Consider the following 14,267-nt stretch of genomic DNA (forward strand, 5'->3'; position numbering starts at 1 on the left):
ATGTCAGGCGGAGGTGGGTTAGGAAGGACAGCGTGCCAGGCGGAGGTGGGTTAGGACGGACAGGGTGCCAGGTAGAAGTGGGTTAGAATGAACAGCGTGCCAGGTGGAAGTGGATTAGGAAGGACAGCATGTCAGGCGGAGGTGGGTTCGGAAGGACAGTGCGTCAGGCGGAGGTGGGATAGGACGGACAGCATGTCAGGCGGAGGTGGGTTAGGAAGGACAGCGTGTCAGGCGAACGTTGGACAGCGTGCCAGGCGGAGGTGGGTTCGGAAGGACAGTGCATCAGGCGGAGGTGGGATAGGACGGACAGCATGTCAGGCGGAGGTGGGTTAGGAAGGACAGTGTCAGGCAGAGGTGGGTTAGGATGGACAGCGTGTCAGAGGGAGAGCTGCTCAGAAGGGCAGAGAGCTGGCAGTCCTGAGCCAATGGCTCAACCTTCTCTGCAGTTTGGGGTGTCGGGTGCAGGAGCCGATGCCAATGAGTATGAAAGTGAATTAACCTCCTCATCCTGTGGCCAGAGTGCCCAGCGCAAAGGTTTTGCTGCTGCTGGCAGGGACGGCTGGGTTGCTAGCACAGGGCTGTGCGTGAACATTTCCTCTGGTGCTGCTCAGCATAGAGGGCCTGCCACTGCCCCGGGCCTGGCCTGGGTTAAGCACAGTCATGTTGGAGCCCCAGGTCAGGCTGGGCTGGGGGATGGTGCTTTGGGATCTAGTGCTAGGAGCGCCTCTTACCCTGTTATCTCCTTGTTTTGTTCCCCAGGGCTGCACAACCTGATCTTTGGCATGTAAGTGTCCTGGCACAGCCAACCCCTCCCTCAGCTGTGAGCAGACATCCTCGCCCCCCCACAGCCGCTCACCCCTGGCCACCCTCCCTTCCCGGGACTACCCCGCTTATCATGCTCTTATCCCCGAGCTGCCTCGGGGGAGCTCCAAGAGCTCGGGGCCCTGTGGTGCCCGACGCTGTACCCCCAGGGGCTCGAGATGGGGTGCTCCAGGCCAGATCCTCAAAGGTGCTTAGGCTTCAGACTTGCACTGAAATCAGTGGACCTGCTCCCAAGAGCCAAAAGCCTGGCCAGACAAACAGCGTGTCACAAGGGCAGCCCAGTCCTGCCCAGTGTTCCCTTGGCACCCCCGCCACCTCCTTCCCCACAGCTCAATTTGCCTTTCCTCACCCCACCTCCCTGCTGGCGAGACGCTCCCTTCACGCACATCTGAGGGCTTGTTTCCATGGCTCCCTAGCTCTGTGCGCAGTTCCTGCCATGACCCCTTGGCGCCTGCTGGGCAGTCTGTGAGGAACGGTTTCAGGCATGTTCCCCCCCCCTTGTCCCCAGGGCTGGCCCAGAGGCTCACGAGCACATCAGCACTCCAGAAGACGCTGAGACGGCCGCAGGCGTGGCAGAGGCTGAGATGGGCGGGGAGCTTGGGGGCACATCCCCTGCGGTCGAGGAGGCATCAGCAGGTAACTGGGGCAACACGTGCAGCCGATACGACAGTGAGGGGGCCAGCTAAGCACATAAGCTAGCCTGCATTTGAGGGTAAGCCTGGTCATCGCGTCTGGTGCTTGGCTCTGGCTGGCCGGAATCAGAGGCGGCAGAATGTGCTAGCAGTGGGCAGCTGTGTAATAATCTGTCCTGACCTTTCTTCCTGACCCTGCAAATGACTGACTGGCTAGTGCCCTGGAGCATGAGGGTTTATCTCCCTTGTTTATGGCAGTGGTCTGCAGGCCTACTGGGCGGGGCTGGGGGGCAGAGGCAGTTAGGGTGGGCTAGAGGTGTTCCTGGAGGACCCTGGTGTGCTTACAGTGCTCCCAGCTCTCAGTGATTTGCTATGTGTCTCTCCCTTTTGCAGAGTGTCATCCAGAGCCTCCTGCATCCACCCAGGAGGCTCCCCCAGCTCCAGATCTCGCCGCTGACGACCCTCCGGTCAATGTCACAATCACAGTGACTGCGACATCGTGAATCCCAGCTGGCCCCCATCAGACCCATTCAGCACCCCTGCCCCGCAAGAAGGGTTGCAGTAGGGGGAGGGGAAGGGGAGCTGGCATTTATAGAGCCCCTTCAGGGACTGGCATTGCCAGACTGTCAGGGTGCAGCTGAGAAGAAAACGGCCCCTGGCTACAATGCCCCAGAGGGCAGGAGCCAACGTACCATTGCACAGCCTGGAGGGAGGCTTCGCCTTGGGGCTTGGAATCCCCTGGAATTTTGGCCCTTTCTCCCCTTCTCCCACCCCATAGCGATTAGCAGGGCGACACTTTCCCGTGGGGCATAACTCGCTCCTCTGTGCCCAGCGCTGAGCTCTGCAGATGAGCCAGAGCCTGGGGATCCAGCCGGCCGGCGACTTGCAATCGCTGTCCCCTCTCTGGGAGCGCCAGTGTGGCCCTGCTGACACAAGGGAGCGGGTTTGGCTGGAGTGAACAGAAGCAGCAGCCTTGTCTGCGTTAGCTGGAGATGGCCACACGCCGGCCTCCCAGCCTTGTTTGGAGCCAGAATACAGGGCACAGCAGCAGGTGCACCTTAGCCCCACCACCTGGCTCTGCTGCCTGGGTGAGGGCTGTGGGGGCCCTGGCTGAATTCAGGTTATAGGGTGTCATGGTATAATTCCCCACTCTGAACCTTAGCGTCCAAAAGATGGGGTACCAGGATGAATTCCTCTAAGCTTAATTACCAGCTTAGAACCTGTAGCGCTGCCACCAACCAGGAATTCCAGTTCCCGGTACACTCTGGTCCCCTCCAAGACCTTGCCCGGGGAACCCCAAGACCCAGACCCTCTGGATCTTACCACAAGGAAAGTAAACCCTTTCCCCCACCGTTGCCTCTCCCAGACTTCCTCTCCCTGGGTTACCCTAGAAGACCACTGTGATTCAAACTCCTTGAATCTTAAACAGAGAGGAAAATACACCTTCCCCCCCTTCTTCTCTCTCCCCCTCCCAGACTCTCCCTGAGAGAGACAGTAATCCTAACACAGAGAGAAACTAGCCTCTCTCTCCTTCTTCCCTCCTTTCTCCCCACCAATTCCCTGGTGAATGCAGACCCAGTCCCCTGGGGTCTCACACCAGAATAAAAAAAACAATCAGGTTCTTAAACAAGAAACTTTTAATTAAAGAGAGAAAAACAGTAAAAATTATCTTTGTAAATTTAAGATGGAATATGTTACAGGGTCTTTCAGCTATAGACCCTGGGAATACCCTCCTAGCCTCAGTATACAAGTACAAATTAAAATCCTTTCAGCAAAATACAGATTTGAACTCCTTCCAGCCAAATACACATTTGAACTCCTCCCAGCCAAATACACATTTGCAAATAAAGAAAACAAACATAACCTAACTCGCCTTATCTACCTAGTACTCACTATTCTGAACTTATAAGAGCCTGTATCAAAGAGATTGGAGAGAAACCTGGTTGCACGTCTGGTCACTCTCAGAACCCAGAGAGAACAACAACCAAAAACTAACAGCACAAAAACTTTCCTCCCTCAAGATTTGAAAGTATCCTGTCCCCTGATTGGTCCTCTGCTCAGGTGACAGCCTGGCTCACTGATCTTGTTAACCCTTTACAGGCAAAAGAGAAATGAAGTACTTCTGTGCTATTAACTCTTACTTATCTGTTTATGACACGGGGGCTCCAGGGGGAACCAGGAGAGCCGAGGAAAAGCCCAGGTCCTTTGTGTGAGCCAGGCAGGGTTCGGAGCCCCCTCCTCCCCTGCTGGCCCTGACAGACTCTTGGCAGGCCTGGTGAAAGCCGAGGGGCACAGGGTCCTGGCAGAGCACTGCCCTGCACCCCTGGGACTGGGACCCAGGCCCTCTGGGGAACTACCCAGCAGCTGTTGCCGCTCAGCGAGGCAGGCCGGGGCTAAGCCCGGGGAGGACCAACCCCTCTGCATGCTGCAAACGAGAGGATGTGGGACCCAGGCTGGATTCAGGCCTCTGCAGCAAGGCACAGTCCCCTGCGAGCAACTCCTCCATGGCTTGGCCCACAGCTTGGGCTGGATGGGCAGCAAGGAGGGGGCTGAGCCTCGCCCCAAATCTGCCCACTTACTTAGCTGTCGAAGCTGAGCTCTGGTGCAAATCTGGAGTCTGGGCTATACTCCGGCCGGAGGCCTAGCTGCCTTAACGGCGCAGTACTAAATTCCCTTGCCAAGGCCTGACATCACCAACAACCCCCCGTGTTAATCTGTATCGTCACTGAACCGGCCAGTTCCCCCTTTGCCACGGAGGCAGGGTTATGAGGGGCTCCCCGTGCCCAAGGGACTGTGTCTAGGGCACTTGTTTCATTGCCTCACCTGCAGCAGCGGTGGCTCATCGGCAGAGCCCGGCAGCACCGACGAACAGGGCTTTTCCTGGGGTCTTTTTAAGTGCCAAGGGAGTGAGGCACACAAGCCCCATGGGGAGTCACTGGGGATTATGTGCCTAAACCATTTGTGCCAGCTTCACAAAGGCGTCGATTTCTGTAGTAAGTGACGTATCTTTCAGGAGCTGGGCCTTAGTTCTTTGGACTGCCCCTCCCGGGGGCAAGGGGGGCTTCACCCCTCTCAGACGCTGCAGCCATAGTCTCTTGGCAAGAGCCCCCCAGGCACCAGCGGCTGCCGGGATCCCTGAGGCCTGGCTGGCTAAGGCCTGCGCTGCACACAGCGTTTGCCCTGATATAACTGTCTCTAGGGGGAGAGGGAGGGGTTTTTCTTTTTAACCCATAGCCTGATCTTGGTACCACCCCCCGTAGTCTGGACGGAGTTATATGGATCTGAAATGCCATGTGCTGGGGTAGCTAATCTCGCTTGCCCACCTGGCTTACGCTGGCCCGGTATAAGCACTGGCTTATACACTTTAACTCTCCTGATGTAGCTAAAGTGGCCAAACCATCTAGGGGAGCCAGCCCTTAGGTAGCAAGCCCCCAGGTATTTCTTGGCTTTCCCATTTTTTTAACAGCCCACCCTCCCAGCCTCCATTGGCCAGCAGAAAGCTGCAGAAAAGTCCCCCCCCGTGTCTTTCCCATTCACCCGTTGCAGTCAGGCCGTGCATTCAGTAATAAAGTGGTAGCTCATCAATCACACGTTCCCGCATCCTCAGTCCAAGCCTTAGACTCTCTGGTTAGTCAGCACCTTCCAGCCAAACTCTCAGAGGGTTTCTCAGAGGAAGGACAGGAGCATTATCCCTGTTGACATATGGGGAAACTGAGTCACAGAGAGGCATATTGACTTCCCCAAGGCCACACAAGGAAATGGGTGTAAAAGCAAGCGTGGAGACACCTGGGCTCACTGAGGCCCTGGCCCAGACTAGGGGGAGCCACCAGCCCCACCCGCTCATGCTCGGCTCTGGTCTGCGGGGAGCGGATCAGGGAGCTCCCCTCCCGGGGATGTGGGGGGGGGAGGATGCTGCCATCTGGGGGTGGCTGCCAGCTGCAGGCCCCTTGGTGGGCATTGCCTGCACCAGAAATGACCTACAGATGTGTCCCTGCGAGGTGGGTCTGCCCACACCTTACACTAAGCCCCTAGCAGCAGGGCCCAGGCAAGGGCTGCAAACTAGCTCCCAGCCCTCAGAAAGCAGTTGGTCGCAGCTGCCCAAGATGGCTCTACAATGGCTTTGCAATGCCATTCCAGTAGGAGGCGCACCAGCCTTTTCCTGCTGTCCCCAGGGACGCTCCCACCACCACTTCTCCCAAGAGCCTTGTGGTGCTGGCGACCTGGCCCAGTCAAGGGGCTCCAAGCACTTTACCAAAGTGGGTATCATTATCCCATCTAACAGGTGGGGAAACTGAGGCCCAGCGAAGCAGCGACTGGGCCAGGCTCACACGCTGATGCTGCATCCGAGCCAGGACAGCGACTTCCAGTCAATTGTACAAATAGTCTCAGACAATGAAGCTTACATGTTATCCAATGAGCATTTGTGCCGGAGACACTTGTGTGCTCCACGAATCGGGCCCCAGCCTCCGTGCCCAATCACAGCTCATCAACAGCATGAGTCTCCAATACACACCAAGATCAAAGCAGAGAGGTTTTTAAAAAACATGCAAAAAAGTCCAATGCTTTTATCCAGCAAATCCTGAGGTGTAACAGCGTTCGGCTCTGGGCTGTACTGCCCGCAGAGAAGGAAGCTGTTTGTCCTGTTGCAGACACAGCAGTGCCAGAGGCAAGCAACAGTGGTTCATTGCCTAGAGTGCTTAAGCGCCAATAAACACACCAGGGTGGAGAAGCAAACAACCAAATTTATTTGAGCTCAAATAAGGTGCCAGGGAGAAATAACAATCTCAGATCCTGCACACAGCACACAGGCAGGGCAGGAATATTTATACCCTTCTTCTTGTATTCCTCTTCTGATGCTGACTAGCTGATCTTTCACTCCCCTGTACTTTCCCATCCAGCTGCAGTATCCTTTCTCAGTCAATCTTTTGACTTCCCCCTTCCTCCCCCCTCTCTGCTGCTGAGACATGTACACAGTATCTTAAAACGGCCTTGAGCGGGCTTTAGCCGAGCTTCAGTGTATTACAGTAGAGAACTGGCTGTTACAACCAAAACTAACTGCTAACACTACATTTTTGCAGCTGTTAGTACATTAGGTTACACACAGTGTTTAACATGGAGGAACACTGGTTCATTGAGGCCTACAACAGAAGGGCTTCATTGACACTTGTGGTCTATCACCTTTCCGAGTTACCTAGGGTTATGCCAGAGTGACACCAACAGTCCCACGACCCCTTGGGTCCAAATAATTCATCGGGCTCTAAGGAAAATATATGAGGTGAGATGGTTTTCTGTGAATTCCTCAGCAATTTCCCCCAATCCTAAAAGCAGCCGGGCTAATCAACAGCTCCCTTTCCAGACAGAAGCCCCCCCGCCACACTGGAGCCCACAGCATGGTGCCCTGGCAACCACCCTGTGCATTCGGCCACATCCGTCCAGCGGCCTGGCTGTGTGAGGAAGCTTTGCTGCTTTTGCTAGCCAGGGCTAGTTCCAGTGCTCAAACGCCTTCCTGGGGAAGCAGGTCTACTGGGCTAACGGTGTTAACGGCGGGATGGCGACTCCCGTACAGGAGGGGGCATAACCTGTAGCTGCTTAATGCACATTTCTACTGGCATCACTGAAGCAGTAAAATAGTCACATCCCTGCCCCACATAGTTCTACTAGTAAAACCCAGCTAGGGCCCTAGCGCAGATGAACGACGCTGTGGTTCGCATGGGGGCAGTTTATTCTGGTTCCCCGGGCCGGGATGGGGGCAGCGGGTGAGTCAGGTCTGCACTAGGGTTTGCCGCTGGGACTTGTCACTCATGTCTGCAAGCCCAGGTGTAATGGGAACTAGCCCAGGGCAAAGGAGGGTTGTTGGTACCGGAAAAAGGGCTCAGGCAGCGACTAGGTGAGTTTCCATTCCAAGCGAGGAGTCAAGCCTGTTCGCCCACTAGGAGAAGCCAACCCAGCTCACAACAGCCACTGATGCTTGACCAGACATGCCACCCCTGGGCCCCGCCACTGTGCGTGAGGCAGCCAGAGACAGCGCTCCACTCCCACAATGCTGCACCGCCAGCCATCGCACCCCACAACCCAGGGGGGTTCCAGCCCCGCCCCGTGTTAAGCACCCTCCTGATTCCACGTCCACGCAAACCCAGCCCTTAGCCGGCAGGGGTGCAGCAGTTCCCAGGTTAATGAAAGCCGGGGGGCAGGCCGGAGCGGGAGTGAGTGACAAGAGGAGAGGGGGAGGCTGGTTGAAGAGTTGTTTGCTCAGCCCATTGTTTGAACAGGTCTGTGGGGAGGAGAGAGATGTAAACAGAAGTTTTGACTCCAACCGATGAACTCCGATGTTGCTAATCCACTGGCCACTGAACACAGGATTTCAGCAGCTACCTTGCCCTAGGAGACATTCCTGCCATTGTCTCTGGTGCGCACAAACAGCTGCGCTGTGGGAACCGACTGCCCCAGCAGCACCCATCCTGGTCGTGTCTCATCTGCCTGGAATCTCAGGCCCCTGCAGGCCTTCTTAACACCACACAGGCCAACCTGATAAAACACTGGCAATAAGGAACTGGAACAAAGAGCCCCCTTAGCAAACAAGACCCCTGGCAAAGCCTGGATCGCTATTGTCCGTCAGCTGGGAGATTGGATGGGGGAGGCAGAGTCCTCCCCCTGGAGCGAGGCCTCTGTTTGCCAGCCCTAACTCTCAGCAGTGATACATTTCCCAGGGCTTTCAGCTGGGAGCCTTTCTACATCCCCCCGCAGGGAGACGGGTGGCCTCAGGGATACTTACACAAAAGCGAGGGGAACCCCAGAGGCGGTAAAGGGGGCTGTGCCTTTTCCCATTCGCTCCTTTGTGATGGACCCATTTGGCCGAGCCCTGGGTCAGACAGACACGCTTGGTTTGCACGTTTGGAATCAGGACTGGTGACGCTGGGCTCCCTGGTTTGGCTGGAGGCCTCAGCAGAGGGGTCTGGGTGCTCTCTCAGTGAAAATTGAACCTATTAAAAAGCATTGATCTAGCTTCTAGGCTGAGGGCTGGATCCCTAAAAGAGGGAGCAGCCAGGACACTTGCAGCTCAGTGATGGTGCTTCCAATCCAGTCCAGAACAAAGCTGTAACTTCCCTTTCTCAGGCTTTGGAAGCTGCAGCAAGGCATTGGCCTGCCACGAGGCTGCCTTCTGCGGGGAGAGGGCTGCTCTTCCTGGACCTCGCCCCTGGAGAAACCGTGCAATTGGGCCGCGCTAAAGAGTCAGACATCAAGGCTTCCATGCATTGGTAGCCCACTGGCTTCTACTGGGGAGCCTGGCTCTCAGGGATGCTCTTTCCTGGCGTCCCACTCCAGGGCTCCACAAGAAGCCAGTGAGCTGCCGACATTCATGGCACTGGCCTTGGGGAGTCACCAGCCCTGCCGGGAGGAGACCAACCCTGATGGTGACTTTACACCCTGGCAAACCCTTCTAGTTGGCAGAACTGTCGGACGAGCGCCTGGGGCGTGCCAGTCACTAACGTCCCATACTGGCAGCAGCCGTCAGTCGAGAGCCCAAATAAAGCAGAACCACAAAGTCTGCAAAGAAGCTGAGGGGCAAAAAGGAGTTGCTGACAGTTGAGCAGGTTGAAACGCCGGCTCAGTGCACTTGGGTTCGGTCGCAGTGTTACTTGCAGTTTCACTCCGACTTGCTGTCTCATTTTTGTTGCCATTTATTCATGCCTCACCCCAAAGATACTGGGATCTGGGTGGTCAGCGGTGGGATGATTGGAGTATGAGTCTGGGTTAACTCTGCAGTGAAGACAGCCCCTGAAGGAAACCAGTCCAATGGCATTTGAAATTTCCTGCATGAATACATTTGGGTCCCACGTTTGGCAGAGAGGTTTGGAGCTGAATCCTTCAGCAAATCGGTCCCTTCGACTCTCCATCTCTCCCCTCCCCAGCCTGAATCACACCTACAGTCTTCCTTGCACAAACTCTTAACCAGACTCAGACGCTGGAGTAGCCAGAGGGGTTGGAAACTGGCTGAATGACATGAGCAGAGGAGAGATGGCTCTGAAGTCCCCCACTAGTCTGGCATCAGGAACAGCCTCTTTCATACCTTCCTTCATGGTTTGGATGAGGGAGGAAAGGACTGAAGTTTGAAGCTACTAATTTGGGAGGGGCTGGCACGTGGAGGCATGAGAAAAGGGAAAAGAGCTGCACAGTGTGGCAGGGCAGAGCTTAGGCAGTGGCGAGGCTGAAGAGGCCTGGGGTTTATCATGGGCAGACAGTAACGCAGCAACATCAGATGCCTTTGGAGAAAAAAGGGAATGCAATTTCAGGCACCATATCAGTGAGCAGGGAGGCTGCAGCTCCCCTGTGCAATGCTGGTGTGACCATACATGGAGTATTGCACAGTTCCAATCAACAACCAGGAAGATATTGACATAGAGGAACTTGGCAGAAGGGGGAAAAAAGAGTCAGTCTCAGCTGGGTTAATTCATGAGGAGAGCTCAGAAGTGTGAGATGAGCCTACCTGGGCCAACTAATGACCAAGGAGGCATGTGATGATCCTACAAATACCTACAGGATGTAAACCTGAAAGAGGAATGACTTGTGATATATGGGGCAGGGGAGCATGGAGCTAGAATGCATTATAAAGTTACCAAGTAGAGAATCCCGAGGAATGATAAATTCCTAAACTATCTTCAGAAATTCTGCAGGCCTGGCCCAGAATCATTTACTTCTGGCAAGCTGGGGGAGATGCCCCGTTAGATTTTACATTTGTTGTCATTATTATCCTTTTTAATTTGTTCATACGTTCCAGAGCCAAATGTCCTAGGAAAAAAAATAGATGTGCAAATTTAGTATCTTACATCAATGGAAATTGATATAACTTGATAATCCATGAGCCTGATGTATGAGAAGAGGCTGAGGGAACTGGGGTTATTTAGTTTGCCGACAAGAAGAGTGAAGGGGGATTTGATAGCAGCTTTCAATTACCTGAAGGGGAGTTCCAAAGAGGATGGAGCTCAGCTGTTCTCAGTGGTGGCAGATGATAGAACAAGGAGCAATGGTCTCAAGTTGCACTGGGGGAGGTTTAGTTTGAATATTAGGAAACACTATTTCACTAGGAAGGTGGTGAAGCACTGGAATAGGTTACTTAGAGAAGTGGTGGAATCTCCATCCTTAGAGGTTTTTAAGGCCCGGCTTGACAAAGCTCTGGCTGGGATGATTTAGTTGGGGATTGGTCCTGCTTTGAGCAGGGGGTTGGACTAAATGACCTTCTGAGGTCTCTTTCAATCCTAATATTCTATGATCCACTCATGAGATTCTCAGGTCCAGTCAATTTTCCACTTGATCTTAGCTCATCCCACCCCCCTGGAGATATGCTTAAGAATGACGTGATATTACCTGGATACTCTTTAATTCATAAGGAAAAGCTGATATTCTAGGGGACTGCATTCAGAGTCGTTACAATTTTGAGTTATTTGCCTCCCATTCCTTATTTGTAAGTGTCTGAATGAGGCATTGCTTTGTTTCTTGTAAGTATTCTACGATGCCTTGAAGGACATACATGTTCCCTCATCACAAATATCCTGGCTTGTCATAATGCCAACTCTGGCCACAGTTGACAGATTAGTTGTAAGGGTAGAGGATTGTTGGCAAGTAGCCAAGGAGAACATTCCTTGGGCTGCATTAATATACTTAAACATGACTTAAACATTTACAACCAAGCGGATTTGTGCCTGGTTTTGCGGCTTTATGACTGATAAAGATGGTTTGAAAGATTTATGTAAAAATGGTGGTGGGGACTTTCTGCTTGGTCTACAACAGAAATTCAGGTCTAGTGCACACTGGAAGACTATGGTGGCTGATGGACTAGTGAAATGATGATACGAAGGTACAAGAAAGTGAATTTTGAGTAACTGGGAGGGAAGGAATGTGCAGTCAAACGCTTTAGAACTCCGGTTTTGTTAAAACCTATCTAAGGTCAATACCTGAAGAACACTTGGGAGAAAGGACCTCTGCTATAAATTCAGCATGTCCACCCCATCAGTGAAGACAGGCATGCTAGCTCACAATACACAGGTGCTGGGACTAGGGTTGCCAGGCGTCCGGTTTCTGACCGGAATGCACTGCTGACTGGGCCATTAAAAGTCTGGTCAGCAGCACAGCGAGGCTAAGACAGGCTCCCTGCCTGGCCTGACTCCACGCAGCTCCCAGAAGTGGCTGGCATGTCCCTGCAGCCCCTAGGAGCAGGTGCGATCAGGGAAGCTCCGCAGCCAATGGGAGCTGCAGTGGCGGGCATGGGCAGCGTGTAGAGCCACCTGGTCACACCTCCACATAGGAACCGGACATGCTGGCTGCTTCCAGGAGCCTGCCTTAGCCCCACTGCGCGGCTGACACCTGCACTCCAACCCCCTGCTCCAGCCCTGATCACCGTCCCAGAGTTGCAGTTTTGGTGGACTTTGCATAAAAGATGAGGATTATTTACCCTGAACCCACACCTCCACCCCCTGCTCCAGCCCTGAGTCCACACCCTCACTCCAAACCCCTCAGCTCCAGCCCAAATCCCCCTTGTGTACCAACCCCCTTCCCCAGCCCTGTGCCCACTCCCACACTCCAAACCCCTTGGCCCCAGCCTGGGGCCCCCTCGCGCACCCCAAGCCCCTCATCCCCTGCCCCATTCCAGAGCCTGCACCCCCAGCTGGAGCCATCACCACCTCCCATGCCCCAACCACCCCCTTCCCCAGCCTGCAGCCCCCTCCCACACCCTGAACCCCTCATTTCTGGCCCCACCCCAGAGCCCACACCACCACCCCATTACCCTGTCCAGTGAAAGTGAGTGAGGGTGAGAGAGAGTGAGGACGGAGCCTCAAAGAAGGGTCAGGGCCTCAGGTGAAGGGCAGGGTCAGGGAGAGGGTAAGGCTGTTTGGTTTTGTGCAATTAGAAAGTTGGCAATCCTAGCTAGGACTTTTGCACAAGGCTCCTCCAAGCAAAACCAGGTTCTTGTTATTTCTAGAGACAAAAACCACCCAAACAGATTAACTCCCACCTTTTATGCCCTCTTTACCCCTCAGACAGACAGAAATCCACATTCTGAGCCCCCTTTGCCAATTGCCTTTAAGGAGCTAATGCCACATTAAAGCTGTAGATACGGCACAACTAAGCTGAATATTATTCAGTTAAGAGATTGCACTTCATATGTTTATAAATCACCAGCAAATCTTGAGTACTGGTAAATAATCCTCATCTTTTATGCAAAATTCACCAAAACTGCAAGTGCGTAGGCCAGAAGCAGCACCTTAAAGACTGTGACTTAAAGACTCTACCCAAACCTGGAGGAAGAGACACGCACGTTAAGGTTCCCTTTTGGTGTTATTGTACTGAATAAAAAAACCCAATGTCTAATATTTGAAAGTCTGGGTTTTAAAGCTTCTGCGTTCACCTAGTTTTCTTACCCTTCAGACACAGAGACATTAGTAACACTAACTTCAGTTTAAAGAACTCTGTCCATGAATCAGACAAAGGTCCCACTCCCAGATTACTGACAAGAAAGGGTTGAAATCTTCCCCCGGCGTGGAACATCATAACCATATGCAGTCAAAGCTCTGGGGCTTCTTTATGCTGCATGAAAGAACATAAGAACGGCCATATTGGAAGGTCCATCTAGAGTGGCGCACTGGCCACTGCCAGATGCCCCAGAGAGAATGAACAGAACAGGAATGAATTTATCTAGTTCTTCTTTTAACCCTATTACAGTCTTGGCCTTTCCTGGGTGCTGGCTGCTGAGTCTTGCTCACATGCTCAGGGTTTAGCTGATCGTCATATTTGGGGTCAGGAAGGAATTTTCCTCCAGGGCAGATTGGCAGAGGCCCTGCAGGTTTTTCACCTTCCTCTGCAGCATGGGGCACGGGTCACTTGCTGGAGGATTCTCTGCAGTTTGAGGTCTTCAAACCACAATTTGAGGACTTCAATAACTCAGACATAGGTTAGGGGTTTGTTACAGGAGTGGGTGGGTGAGATTCTGTGGCCTGCATTGTGCAGGAGGTCAGACTAGATGATTGTAATGGTCCCTTCTGACCTTAAAGTCTTTGAGTCTATAACATCCTCTGGGAAAGAGTTCCACAGGTTGACTACGTGTTGTGTGAAGAAATACATCTTGTTTGTTTTAAACCTGCTGCCCATTAATTTCATTGAGTGACCACTAGTTCTTGTGTTATAAGAAACAGATAACACTTCCTTATTTACTTTCTCCATGCCAGGCATGACTTTATAGACCTTGGTCATATCCCCCCTTAGTTGTCTCTTTTCCAAGCTGAAAAGTCCTAGCCCTATTAACTTCTTCTCATATAGAAGCTGTTCCATATCCCTAATCATTTTTTGTTGCCCTTTTCTGAACGTTTTCCAATTCCAATATATATTTTTGAGATGGAGTGACCACTTCTACACCCAGTATTCAAGGTGCGGGCGTGCCATGGATTTATATAGAGGCAATATGATATTTTCTGTCTAATTATCTCTCCTTTTCTTAACGATGCCCAACATTGTTAGCTTTTTTGACTGCTGCTGCACATTGGGTGGATGTTTTCAGAGAACTATCCACAATGACGTCAAGATCTCTTTCTTGAGTGGTAACAGCTAATTTAGACAGTATCATTTTATATGTATAGTTGGGATTATGTTTTCCAACGTGCATTACTTTGCATTTATCAACATTGAAATTCATCTGCCATTTTGTTGCCCAGTCACCCAAGTTTTGTGCGATCCCTTTGTAGCTCTTCGCAGTCTGCCTGGGACTTAACCATCTTGAGTAGTTTCGTATGATCTGCAAATTTTCCCACCTCACTGTTTACCCCT

At 52.8% G+C, this 14,267-nt stretch overlaps 1 protein-coding gene across 1 annotated transcript in view; it reads left to right on the forward strand.

Annotated features, from left to right (window-relative positions):
• Positions 1 to 1,957, forward strand: part of VSIG10L2 (V-set and immunoglobulin domain containing 10 like 2) — a 28,358-nt gene extending 26,401 nt beyond the window's left edge. The window contains exons 11-13 of the mRNA XM_030538649.1: positions 760 to 784; positions 1,331 to 1,458; positions 1,848 to 1,957. Of these exons, the coding sequence (XP_030394509.1) occupies positions 760 to 784; positions 1,331 to 1,458; positions 1,848 to 1,957 (263 nt within the window). The remainder of the gene's footprint in view (positions 1 to 759; positions 785 to 1,330; positions 1,459 to 1,847) is intronic.
• The last annotated feature ends 12,310 nt before the right edge of the window (positions 1,958 to 14,267 follow it).

This window comes from Gopherus evgoodei, chromosome 19, assembly GCF_007399415.2.
Source record: "Gopherus evgoodei ecotype Sinaloan lineage chromosome 19, rGopEvg1_v1.p, whole genome shotgun sequence".
In the NCBI taxonomy this organism is placed as follows: Eukaryota; Metazoa; Chordata; order Testudines; family Testudinidae; genus Gopherus; species Gopherus evgoodei.